General features: G+C 38.6%; 1 protein-coding gene across 4 annotated transcripts in view; it reads right to left on the bottom strand.

Annotated features, from left to right (window-relative positions):
• mthfd1b (methylenetetrahydrofolate dehydrogenase (NADP+ dependent) 1b) overlaps nt 1-11,246 on the bottom strand; it is a 75,972-nt gene extending 64,726 nt beyond the window's left edge. The window contains exon 1 of one of the 4 annotated variants that reach the window (XM_052579847.1): nt 11,069-11,246. In XM_052579847.1, the coding sequence (XP_052435807.1) occupies nt 11,069-11,106 (38 nt within the window). In that variant the 5' untranslated portion in view covers nt 11,107-11,246. The remainder of the gene's footprint in view (nt 1-11,068) is intronic. The other 3 variants (XM_052579846.1, XM_052579849.1, XM_052579848.1) reach the window with 3 other exon arrangements.
• Nucleotides 11,247-13,906: the final 2,660 nt, after the last annotated feature.

Below are 13,906 nucleotides of genomic sequence, written 5' to 3'. Positions count from 1 at the left end.
GTGTTGTGCTGCATCCAGTGTAGCATCACTGACTTTCACGAGTTCACATCTACGTATATTAATACAGTAAGTTTATGCGTATTTGGCGTGCTGTTCGGGTGGAGGGCTCTGAGCTCGGGATGTGGCCCAAACCCAGAGTACTCCCCCCGGTTGTGGTAAGAGTAGATGGATCTATAAGTGAGGAGAAATGGGGTGGAGGAGGGATGCTGAAAACTGTCAATGAACAGAGGTAGGTTCTGCTGTTATTTATACCTTGTCATGAGTTGATTACTGATTGGTCTCCACTTGTGTTAATCAGGTTAATGAACTGCGACTGTTCCTCACGAACTTTGTTATAAAACAGCATTTCACGAGTTCACATCTACGTATATTAATACAGTAAGTTTATGCGTATTTGGCGTGCAGTCCGGGTGGAGGGCTCCGAGCTCGGGATGTGGCCCGAACCCAGAGTACTCCCCCTAAAACAAGAGATCAAAAGGACAGCCGCCGGACTACAAACCCCCCAAAACGCAGAGATTTGGCGGGCTGACGTTTTTAAAAGTATGTTCATTTGACCAGGAGATCTCGCGTTGCCTCTGGCAGAAGCAGAGGAGCAGGCAGGTCCTGTTGGTTAATAGTGGAGGAAGAAGCGGTTACGATGTCGGGAAGACAGGCTCCACCGTCTGCCTGCGAGGTGTTATGATGTATTGACTAGATGCGTAATGTGTCCGCTGGGAGGCTGAGGCTCGCTGGACAGATAGAGGAAACGAATTATATACCTGCCTCCACTGGAAGACTGGCTCGCTGGACAAAGAACAGAAAGAGATGGATGCATACTGCGTCCACTGGGAGACTGAGGCTCACTGGACGGGTAGAGGAAATGAATGGGTATTTACTGCATCCGTTGAGAGACTAGTGCTCGCTGGACAGACAGAGAAACAAATAGATATTACTGCGTCTGCTGGGAGGCTGAGGCTCGCTGGACAGACAGGGGAAACCAATAGATAATTCTGTGTCCGCTGGGAGACTAGTGCTCGCTGGATGGGCAGGGGAAACCAATAGAGATTACTGCGTCCGCTGGGAGACTGAGGCTTGCTGGACAGGCAGGGGAAACCAATAGATATTACTGCCTCCGCTGGGAGACTAGTGCTCGCTGGACAGACAGGGGAAACCAATAGATATTACTGCGTCCGCTGGGAGACTAGTGCTCGCTGGACAGGCAGGGGAAACCAATAGATATTTGTGTGTCCGCTGGGAGACTAGTGCTCGCTGGACAGGCAGGGGAAAACCGATAGACATTTTTGTGTGTTCGCTGGGAGACTAAGGCTCGCTGGACAGACAGAGGAACAAAATAGTAGACAGGTTAGTAAAATTTGATGGGGCAACCTTAAAATGAATGCATAGCCTATAGTGTTTTGCCAGCTTAGCAATTGGTTGCCTAATTTGACAATTCCTTAAGCCTTGTCCACAAAAAGAATCACTCCTCTTGTTTTGGCCTTCAGGCCTTTTTTAAACAGCCTCCAAAATGCATACTAGAGCTGCAACTAACGATTATAAATTTTTTTTTTTTTTTTGCGCTAATGATATGTACAACTTCTAATATGATATTTCAACCTTTGTTCATTTTCAACCAATGTGGTGGAAGTTTTTACAGTATAAAATAATAGAGGCAAAGAAAATTATTTTACTATTGTAAATATGAGTTTATGATAGCGTTTATAATTAAACCACGGTAGCAATAAATTTACCGTTGTCTGAGACATCATGAAATTTTCTTTAAGCATCACAACTATAGAATGTAGTCAGGGTTCTGCTAAGGTTTAGCATGGTTTCCGGAGATCTGGAGCTGATTCTGGGTAGCTCGGTAGTTTGTGACCGTTGTGTACTTGTCTTTTAAGGGGCCGTTCACATATCACGTCTTTTGCGTGCTCAAGTTTGTCATTTCCAATGTAGGCGTGCGATAAGCATGCTCAAAATGGAAGCGACGCGCTTTTTTCTTTTTTTTTTTTCAGGCGCGTCCGCACCGCATCGAGTTGAAAGCATCTCAACTTTTCAGAATGCCGCAGAGCAAGAATATCAGACCTGAACCAGGAAGTTGGTCACCAGATCACAGGGTAACCAGTTAAACTGTATGGAGACACCGGAGAGCGCCTAGAGGTTTTCTCTGAGGTGCTCGCTCATCGCAGTTGTGCTGCTGTGGTACACCATATCGGTTTTGCAAAGGGAACAAAGAGCCATTTTATTTGTCCTCTGTTTAAAGTATTCTCATACTTTTAATAACAGTGGTCTCTGTTTGTGATAGAATGCAACTTTCTTCATTCGCAGTATGCCATTATGCGAGATGTAAACATTTGGCAATGCATCTCACGCGCGTCGACGTAAATGATGACGTCGTTGCAGCACTAATTAGTGGTGGAAATTATGATTGACATGCTAAATATCAGACTAACCCAGTTTACTCTAATTCATTTCGTTCACGAACAAGATAAGCTAACGTGCCAGTTCATTTCATTCACAAACGACATGTATCCGTTCATTCAGTTCGTTCACGAATGACATGTGTGCCAGTTCAGTCATTTCACTCACGAACAATAAGATCTCTAGATCTAGTTCAGACTCATATGAAACTCGTTCATTGAAGGGCGTATTCGTTACTACATTCAACAAATCACATACTCGGTCACATCTCATACTCAAAGGCTATCGGCTCGAGGTTGAGTAATTCTTTGACAGGATGAAATGGTTGTTACCCGGTTCACTGAGCTGTGGAGGGAGGAACTTCACTGAACAAGAAATATGAGTCTGTGGATTACGTGAACGATTCGTTCGATTCGTTCACGAACGACACGTCACTAGCCCTAATGGATACATTTGGAACACTGGTTTCACGTTGTAGTATAGACTGTGGAAACAGAGGCTTCTGAAAACTATGAATATCATTATACAATGAATATCATTATGTCTGTAAAACATACCAAGTCATGATTATGGCAATAACGTTAATTGCAGTTATGTGCTATTCACTTCCACGCAGATCTAAAGATATTTACTTGCATGCTTTTCATATTACAGTCCTAGAAAGACAACAGAATTTTACTCACAGCGACAGCGATGATCGATCATGTAAACGATGATCGAAATTGTTTTTTTATTTTTTATTTTTTTTTATTGGTTATGGCAGCACGTTGGGCGGCGCCCTGATCTCTGATTGGTTAGCTTCCCACTTGATGTCTCAAAAGACGAAAGACGACAGATAATCATGGCCTCAAAGTCACGTAGCGATGGCTGGTTTCCCTTTGAGAAGAACGATGAAAATACAGTTCAGGGTAAGCTGTGCAGCGCCAAGCTGTCACACACATCTACAAAAAAACCAAAAAAACAATGCGCTATCATCTAAAATGTGTACATAAAATATCTGGCGATAACAGAGCGGCAACTCAGACGAGCATTGAATCACTTGCCGTAAGACCTAAATGCAACGCAGGCAGAACCGAGAAGACGACAAAGCTATTCGCTGAAATGGTGGTGAAAGATTAACTGCCCATAGTTTCAGGGACAGAGAAGTTTTACTTGTCCAGTGGTACCTGGCTGTTCCTGCAACATCTGTTCCACCGGAGCAAATTTATTCCACTAAATGTGAACAGGCTGCGCACTCGGCTCTCATCTGAGCACATAGACCGCCTTATGTTTTTGAATAGATCTGAATGTTTCACCGGTCGTGGTAAATATAAAAACTTAATTACAACTATTACACTTAATAACGTAGATGAAAATATAGCACAAATCTGCCATACATTTATAATGAGAACTTTATATATAGGGATCTATAGTAAAATCTGTCCTTGCCCATCTTTCAGCGCGCTGTCATTAAAACGCATCAGAGGGAGCTTGCGCGCGTTCTCTCTCTCTCTCTCTGTCTAACGCATAACTTAGCATTCTATTGTGCTGATACAAGTTGTAATGTTACGTCTGTATCTCAGTTATCTGATTTATCATAGGATGTGTCATAGAATTAGCTTCAATTTATTGGTATACTATTCACCTCATGCAGATATTTCTTGTTCCTTTATTAATAACATTGCTTCATCATAATCATAATCTAACCTGTCCTAATCATGTGTTCACGTTTTCAAAGACAGATTTTTATGTCAGATTTATTTATTTTTTTTCATTTTCATAATCTTCAAAAAATTTTCATTAAATACATTATGGCCATATCTAAATGAATGGGCAGAGAGTCAGAACTGCACTTTCACTGGTCTCCGGGACATAAAAACTGCATTAAATGGCAGTAAAACGTGATTAAAAAAATAATAATAATCGCTGAAAAATTGATGACTTTGCCCCAAAATAGGGTTTAAAATGCCGTTTTCCCCACAGGTTACACTTTTACTACGCATGCGCAAGGGTTCCTCAACTATGCACATACGTCAGAGGAACCAGATGATAGGCTTAAATGTTTCCCGGCTTGACTGTTAAAAGCAGATGAGGCCATCCTTAAAAATATTCTTGTTTGCCGTAACCCGACCGACCCGGTCAATTTAGGACCGACTCGATTTTTTTATTTTTTTTTTGCTTTTAGTCCGACCGACTTGCCAGTTGTACATTTGCATTAAGACAGACCAATTATTTTTTTTTTTTTACGCTTCAAACAATTAATACAAAAGCAATAAAATATTATTAATTATATTTTAGTACCGTATTTTCCGCACTATAAGGCGCACTTAAAAGCCTTTAATTTCTCAAAAAAGTACAGTGCACTTTATAATCCTCTGATTATCACAAAATGCTGGACTTTTGGTAGTTCCTAGGATAACAAAGTCCACCAAAGGAGGTAGTGCTTTTTTTTTCTCTGGAATAGCCTTCCTGATAATGTTCGGGGTTCAGACAAACTCTCTCTGTTTAAATCTAGATTAAAAACGCATCTCTTTCGCCAAGCATTTGAATAATGTATCTTAAATTGTGAGTGTAGTTGCATCTGATCAAATGCACATTTTTATTCTTTAGCTTGGGTTAAACTAATTCATTTACTTTGTTGGATCAGCAGCTATGCTAATGATGTCTCTATTTGTTTCTATGTTTTGCCACGAGATGTAACTAGGATTTACACAAGCTCCAGTCTGGATCCAGAACACCTGAGAAGAGATGATGCTGACCCCTCAGGAGGACCTCAGATGATGCTAACCCTAAATCAACAAACAGAACTAACAAATATTGCTACAAGTGTTACTGCATTATATAATAATTATTAATTATTAATAATATTAATAATGTTCATCGTCTGGCTGACTACAGTACGTCTTGTATACATTTTTCTACAAATCCTGTCATACGTGCAAAAACTGACAGTCACCACTTATAAGCTACTACTAAATATTGTAAAAACAATTTTCTGTAAAGTTGCTTTGTAACGATTTGTATTGTAAAAAGCGCTATAAAATAATCTGGAGCGCCTTGTATATGGATCAAGATGCTCTGTTAAAATGTTGACAGTCCCTTTAGCACAGCTCCATCTAGTGGATGCATAACGCAAACCCAGTCCAAAGTTTGACTGCAGTATCTTCTATTCTATGCGCCTTATAATACGGTGTGCCCTATATATGAGAACAGTTCTAAAACAGGCCATTCATTGAAGGTGCGCCTTATAGTGCGGAAAATACGGTAAATATTGTAAAATTACTTGTATATAAATTGCTTAGGCCTACATTCAAATGAAGACTACGTTCTAGTGCTGCAACAACACGTCGACGTCATTGATTACGTGCGTGAAATGCATCGACGCGTCACACTTTGTTTACATCTCGCGTAATGGCATACTGGGAATGGAGAAAGTTGCATTCTATCACAAAAACAGAGACCACTGTTATCAAAAGTATGGGAATACTTTAAACAGAGGCCAAATAAAATGGCCCTTTGTTCCCTTTGCAAAACCGATATGGTGTACCATGGCAGCACAACTGCGATTCGCAAGCACCTCAGACGAAAACATCTTGGCGCTCTCCGGTGTTACAGTTTAACTGGTTACCGTGTGATCTGGTGACCAACTTCCTGGTTCAGGTCTGATATTCTTGCGCTTGCGGCATTCTGAAAAGTTTATATGTTTTTAACTCGATGCGGTGCGGACACGCCTGGAAAAAACGAGCACGTCGCACCGCGACCGCGTCGCTTCCATTATGGGCACGCTTATCGCACGCTTACACTGGAAATAACGAACTTGAGCGCGCAAAAGACGTGATATGTGAACGGCCCCTTAAAAGACAGCGCGCCGCGACTGCGAGACAGTCACAAACCACCGATCTACCCCGAATCAGCTCCAGATCTCTGGAAACCATGCTAAACCATAGCAGAACCCTGACTACATTTTATGGTTTGTGATGCCAAAGAACATTTCATGACATCTCAGACAACTGTAAATTTATGGCTACTGTGGTTTAATTATAAACGCTATCATAAGCTCATATTTACCATAGTAAAATAATTTTCTTTGCCTCTTATTTATTTTATACTGTAAAAACTTCAACCACATAGGTTGAAAATGAATAAAGGTTGAAATATTATATTATATACCTAATTAAAAAAAAAGAACATTAGATTATTTATTGTAAAAAAAATAATCGTTAGTCAACAGAAAAAAATAATCGTTAGTTGCATCTCTACTACGTTCTTTCTTTAAAAAAAAAAAAAAAAAAAAAACCCTGTGACGACATCTGTTTACACGGATGTCACACTATGGCCTGTGCATTCGCTTCGTCTCATATTCTCAGTCAGAGTCAACGGTTCGCACTTAGTAATGATGGCTGCGGCTTTTTTTAAATTTATTTATTTAATATTTTTTTGGAACGCGTCACACAGCAGTTGCAGCTTCAGACACACACGCATAACAGCAAATAATACTCATGCATGCAGATTTGGGCTAGAATCACCTATGCAATTTTTTGTTGTTGACATTTTTAATCGTAAACACAGCCATGTTGAAGCCTGCAGTAAATGTTTTGCATTGTTATGGCAGTCCACTCTGCCTCTATGGCAGTCCACTCTGTTTTCAAATATATCTTTACCAATATATTGAATCTTTACATTCGTCCTGCCTGTTGTCTGTGGATTTACCTATATTTGGTGTTATTTGCTGTATAAAATGCATCTAGACATGCTAAATTGATTTTACAATTGATTCAATGAACACTTGTCACTCAAATCAAACAGGATTTTTTTTTTTACAAAAGTAACAACCCAAGCAAGCAAAGTAAACGGTCTCTCATTTGTAGGTTGCATGTCACCTAGCGGTGGATGCAAGTAAAACAGTACCCGATTTTTTTTCTTCTCACCTGAAATTCATGCAATTAACATGTTTTTGACAAAGATTTCAATTTGTTTGTGGTCTATATAGCCTGCCTCAAAATGAGGTTTGCAATGATGCGCCCGAAGGCACGGGTTGAAAACCCAGTAAGTGACATCACAATATGCTAATTTGTTTAAATTCATACCCATGTAATTTTACTTTTTTTTTTTTTGTTTACACTGAAAAAAAAAAAGACCTACCTACCAACCCTTTATAAAATGTTTTTTACTATTACTGCAAACCAAAATATTTTTAAGGATGGCCTGATTGGCTTTCCAGTGGGAGGGCGGGACATGTGCATACAACCGCCATCTTTGCCGTTACAGGTTTTCCTTATATAGTTGAATTGAGGAAGTGGCATGTCTCTTATAAACTGTCTCTGACACAATCCACCTCCATCTCATCAGGAGCATGCCCAGGTCTGGCAGGCACAGAGACTCAGTGGGTAGAAGGGGTGTGCAATATAAAAATAAAATAAAATAAGATTCTCATTTTTGGGACTTTTGTAAGTAAGGATAATTAGAAAATATTTTGCTGACTACGTTTTTGCACAGATTTAGGCATGCAGTAAAAAGCTCCCAAAGTTTTTAATATTCTTTATATTCTGTCGTTATTCTGTGGTAAGTTCACATCAGTGACAAATTAAATTTTCTATTAACAGGCAATATTTGCCTCATTTAACTGATTTCAAAGGACAATTTTATTAGAGCAAATTTGTCTAACATTCAGATCATATTTTTTGTGTAATTCTTTAATTATATCAAATGACATAAGACAACATACTAGGACTGTTAGCAATACCATGCAGAGGTGATAAAGTAGCATCTGAAATGATGCTTCTAAACAGACGGTTCATGCAGCTCAGAGGTGGCAATTTACACTGGAAATGCATTATAATAATTTCTAGCTCCAAACTTCATAGCACACCATAAGTAGCACGGTCACCGCAATAGAAGGGCCATGGCTCAGGCATTCTGTGTTGAGTTGTCCACATGTTGACATGGGTGCTCAGGTATTTCCCCCTTAAGCTCAAAAGCAGCTCATGTGAAATGAAAACACATTGTTCAGACTGTCAGGCCAAATCCCATTATTTGTTTATCCTACTGGAATCGGTTTTAAATAATTGACAGTCCATACTGTGTTGTATTACAACATGTTGCCGTCACACTGGATTATTACATATTATGAGGCAGCAGCAGAAATATACACAATTCCGACGAAACACGGAAGGAAAGCAGTGCTGCCATTACTGCGTGCCTTGCTGCTAAGGAAGTAGCATGTTGGTCCCGTTGGCGGCTGTAGCAGATGTTAGCTGTACGAAAAGTTATTTTTACTAAAGTTTTTATTAGTACGTATTTTTATTTATATTTATTTTTTCGTATTTATATTTTTTCGAAAAACCGAATAGTTTCTTTCGGTCTCCTCCCCCTTTTTAAACACTTTATTGATGCACGCTGGAAAAATGCTCTTCTTACGAAGTGTTTTTCTTCTGCTCACTTTTACATGGTAAATAGAATATATCACGATTTTCACTGTACATTTTTTTATGCAAATAGCATCTAGAGCTACTTGCACTTAGCCTACTGTAAATAGGATCTATCGCTAAGAAAGATTGTTAATTCCACTTAGTTTAAATAGCCACTGCTGTATTTTTCTTACTCTACTGGCAGATCATTTGTAAAATAAGAAAAATGCACTTAAAATATTATTATTAATATTATTTTAGATATCTTTTTTGCCCATGAGATACCATAAAATAAAATTAACTATTAGTTCATTAATCTAATGTTCTGCCAGTTTTCACCTGTGATATTATAACACTGAGAAGAATTATATTTGTATCGAGTCTGAAGTATGCAAACTGCTTTTTGGCGGGAGCGGTTGCCATGGTGAATCGTAATATCGGCGCTCCATTGATAATGGCTTTTTATAGTTGTGGTGCACACGCCTAACTCAGAGTCAGTCAATTTAGAGTTGATTAAACCAACTAATTTCAGCTGTTCTGTAACCGAAAACTCAGAGTTCCTCATCTCAGAGTTCAAGTTTAAACTCAGAGTTGGTTGAACCTCCTTAGTGAAACGGGCCCCAGGCCTAAATAAAACGGTTTGTGAAATTCACAAACCTTTGTTGCACATTGACTGCCCATGTTTATAGCCATACGGATTACACAGAGTTCCTGGTCAAGCGTAGGAGTATTTATTGTTTGAATTTCGTAATCAAATTGACAGAATCTGAGAGCTATCATAAGTAACCTGCTCTGTCTAGTCTGTCGGTCTCTGTGTCCTCTTTGCTTTACGATTTTTCTGTGCATGAGAAAATGGATGGGTGGAGAGAGAGCATGTGAAAAGAGTCAATTGCGTGTGCCTCACATTTTATTGCATTTGTATTAGTTGTTTGAGGAGTAAGAAAAAAATCAGTGGGTCTTAATGAAATTACAATCGCCAAGTCAGTCGGACTAAAAGGGGAAAAAAAATATTAATTGGGTCAATCCTAAATTGACAGGGTCGGTCGGGTTATGGCAAACAAGAATATTTTCAAGGATGGCCTAATAGTTATTTGAAACGTGAAGCTTGTGAACATATTAGCAACACAGCTAGTAATGACAGCGTTCGGTTTTATTGCGGTCATCAATTAATACACTTCTTAACTACATTACATATTTTTACATTATTACATTGTGCTGTCAATAAATTACCTTTATCAAGTTTTGGCCACTGCCTGACATCATCTAACAAATTTTCCCTTTCACCAGGCATTTTCTTTAATGAGCAGTCACACTTCGCAGGCACGCAGTAATGGCGGCAGGCAAGATGGTGGCGCCCATAGAGTTCGCTGCGGATTTGTGTATAGAAAGCTGGATTGCACCGATTTATTCCATGCGTTCTATGCCAGTCTCAAAACTCAAAGAGGTATGTACCCAGCAGTATATTGTAATTTTCCGCTTGACTTGCGCCTTTGACCTTTCTTCCTGCAAAGACATTCAGCTTGTTTTCAAAAAACAACATCCGACATGTTTACATGGCATGAGAAAGTCTAATCAGAGTGGGCAGACTGAAATGGATTTCCAAAAATGTCATGTGAATACGATTTCAATCCACATATGAATGTGACTTGAAAATCAAATATAATTGGAAATGCACAGAAATAAGATTTGGACATACAATCTGAAAAAAGGCTGAAATTGCCCATAGATGTGAGCGAGAATATGACCGTCTCTGTCTTTGTGTGTGGCCCTGTGATAAACTGTCCATCTCTCTGGAAAATACTATAAAAATACTAAAATAATTGCCATAAGATAAAGAAACATTTTAGATACTGTATAAAAGCATTCATGAATGCACTGCAAGTAACTAAATGGCTGATTTACTGACTTTGTCATTCTTTCTTAAGTAATAAGGGTCATGTGATGTTTGGTCTCCTTGAATGTATTAGCCTATTCAAAAAAAAAAAAGCAAAGAGTTGTAGTTTTTTTTTTTTTTTTTTTTTTTTTTTTACGTCTGCACCGGTTACATAATAGTCTTTTAGACTTTAACATCGATAAATGCGATCAATGAAAACAAAGTCTACATCTCGAAGTTCAATATGTGCCCAAAAACCTTAAAACAATCACAAATGTTGGGGGCATGAAAAAACACATTCAACTTTAAACAGTAATATTACGTGAGAACATGAAGCGTGTAAATAAAAAATGATTTCAAGGCTATATCAACATGACATAAATAAAAAAACTTAGAAAAGAAAATAGCTTACGCTGAGATCGTTTTCCCGCTGATGATTTGGGCTGGCATCGTAAGATTTCAAATTAGTTGCGAATTTCAAGTGAGATTAAGTTTTGTGTTCGGCAGTTTACACTGTTAACAGAGAGCACGTGTTGAACTCTTTCTCCACTTCTGTCTTGAGCTCTAGTCTGTGTGCGTCTGACGTTACGAGTTAAATCCGCCCCTGCGTTTTTGAATATCATTAAGTACGTATTACGTCAAAGATGTGTTGCTGGCTGCACCAATCAACATCCAAGAAATGAAGAATACAACAAAGGATTATGCTAGAAATCTATCTAACAGTGTTATAGGAAGCTATAAAAAGGTGGAAGATTGGTCAACAAGTAATTCATGCTATTTAATTCATGCTATTTGTACAATAATAAAAGAATATATATATTCATACAGTATATAAGGCAAATGTTTTTGAGCATCAATATTTTTTATGCTTTTAAAGAATACACTTCTGCTCATCAGCATTTATTTGATCCAAACTACAGCAAAAGCAGTAATATTATAAAATATTTTTTACTATTTAAAATAACTGCTTTCTATTTGAATAAATTTAAAGTGAGATTAAGTTTTGTGTTCAGCAGTTTGCACTGTTAACAGAGAGCACTTGTTGAACTCTTTTTCCACTTCTGTCTTGAGCAGGGGGGCAGGGTTTCATATTTTTTTTGAAGCACCCCTGGGCACTGCCATTGGTTAGCGGACCCCCACCTGCTGTTAGCATTCCATTGACTCCCATTCATTGGCATCACTTTGACAGCGAATAACTTTACATCTGAGGCATTTAAAGACTTCATTTGTACATTAATTATTTCTAAAGAAACACGAAAATGTATAAAAGGCGCCATTACCTTCTATCTTACGTTATGGTCCCGTATAAGCAGTTTTTGTAAAAAATAGGCTAATGATTGCGTCATAACCAGCGACTCTCTGTTGCACAGTAGAGAAATTACCATATGGACAGGAGGAGAAGCTCGCAGGCAATGTTTTACTGTCTATGAGGCTTTTGGGGGGACATGGAGGCATAAAGTCAAGGGAGATAATTAATCAGAAAACTTACCAAAACTTGCTCCTGTTCTTGCTTGCCTTCTCTGCAATATTCAATGGGTGATTCAGATTTATCTTGGCACAGCGATTAGAAGACGTAATGGTTGCTCACGTGACAACTACGTCATCAAGCTCAGTTTGCGCGCGTAAGTTTCGGAGCTGTTCACCTTCAGACTTGTATATTAGTGATTCACAGTTACGTAAAGTATATTTTTGGAGATGCCTTAATGCAGAGTTAAGTGCATCGTGCCTTCTTATTGTTAAGCTTGTATTGTATAGAATTTTCACTTTTTGACGATGCAATTGAGGAACTACCTCGGCTAACAGCATCACTAGCTAGCATCTCACAACTACAGGTATCGACGGACAATTCGCTTGTGAACAACCTACATGACTACTGTATGGCAGATGTTTCTGTGATCACCCTCGGAGACCCTGATTTCCCCCCTCTCCCCATAACTCCTTCCACAATGAATTACTGAGCTGGAAAACTATTCGCGACGGTGGAACCTGCGACTCTTCGGCGTGGCTAAAAACAAAGACCAGAATGTCCGGCAAGAGGTTATACACATCTGTCAGTCCATCCTGCCTGAACACAAGGCCAAACTCCCTGATGTTATTGACAGGTTATCTGCACATTTTTTTACAGCATATTTAATAACTTTTAAGACCTTTTTAAGTCCTCTAAAAGGAAAATGTAAGACTTCATCTATAAAAAAAACAAAAAACAGGAAAATGTTCAGTCCGACAACACAGAATGATGTGGCGATGCATTAGCGTGGCACAATTCACCAGAGCCACGTTCAAGACAGGTCAAAGGGACTCAAAAACTTTTAAACCAAGTGCTGATTGACCTTACAACCCTGACATGGTTTACTATGTGTAAACTATCAGACTTTAAGGTACTTCAGGTAATTTCTAAATTCTGGCCCCTCATAGCAGTTTGAAAAAGAAATGGAAAACCGCATTAGATCAAGTATTCATCATACTTGATCTAAATTATGGGTAAAATGTTGTTCAGGATCTGATTAGTGTTTTCTATGTCATTTCAGACACAGATAAATGCAAGCACATTCAATAATATATGCATAGACCTAATGAATGACAGACAATTGTAGGAAAGATCAGGACCAGAAATTTATTGCATGTTCCAGTTGTAGGAGATCCATGACTTTCCAATTTACTGCGGGTCCATCCGTTGACACAGAAAGCATGTTCCTTAAATTAACTTCCTTGGTGCCCTCCTGAAATTATAAAATAGTTAAATCAAAACAAAGTCCACCTCAAGAATGATAACATTAACATTAAACTGGCTAAGTGGTCCTTGATTTGAAAAAGAAAAAAAAGTTTGAGAAACAAGTTAAGCCATAATATTAAATGCTCACAAAATGGGCCTATGATGTGATAGGGTTCAGTGTCAAAATTATTAACCTAAAATTGAGAAGCACAAAACAGATATTTGGAGTCTAATTATGAACTGGGCTCAGAATCAATTCGCAACGCATTCGGAAAAAAATTAAATCAATCCAAGTATTGCGACACATCAATATTTTTCTAAATATTCATTAGGAAATAACAAAAACACACGAAGCATTTTAACATATTCAAATAATTTTATGTTACTTTGAGAGTCTTACCTTAAAATGCTCCAGCAAGTTTTCTGCCGTTGAGGGGCAAAAAAACTGAGATCCAAGATAGCGAGACCTGACTGACAATCGTGGTCTTGTCCACAGCTTTATCGTCTTTTTACATAAAGCACAACTCGCTTCATGAT

Source organism: Carassius gibelio, chromosome B17 (genome assembly GCF_023724105.1).
Source record: "Carassius gibelio isolate Cgi1373 ecotype wild population from Czech Republic chromosome B17, carGib1.2-hapl.c, whole genome shotgun sequence".
Lineage (NCBI taxonomy): Eukaryota > Metazoa > Chordata > Actinopteri > Cypriniformes > Cyprinidae > Carassius > Carassius gibelio.
The sequence above is the reverse complement of the archived record's forward strand: the minus strand, read 5'-3'. Positions and strand labels throughout refer to the sequence as shown.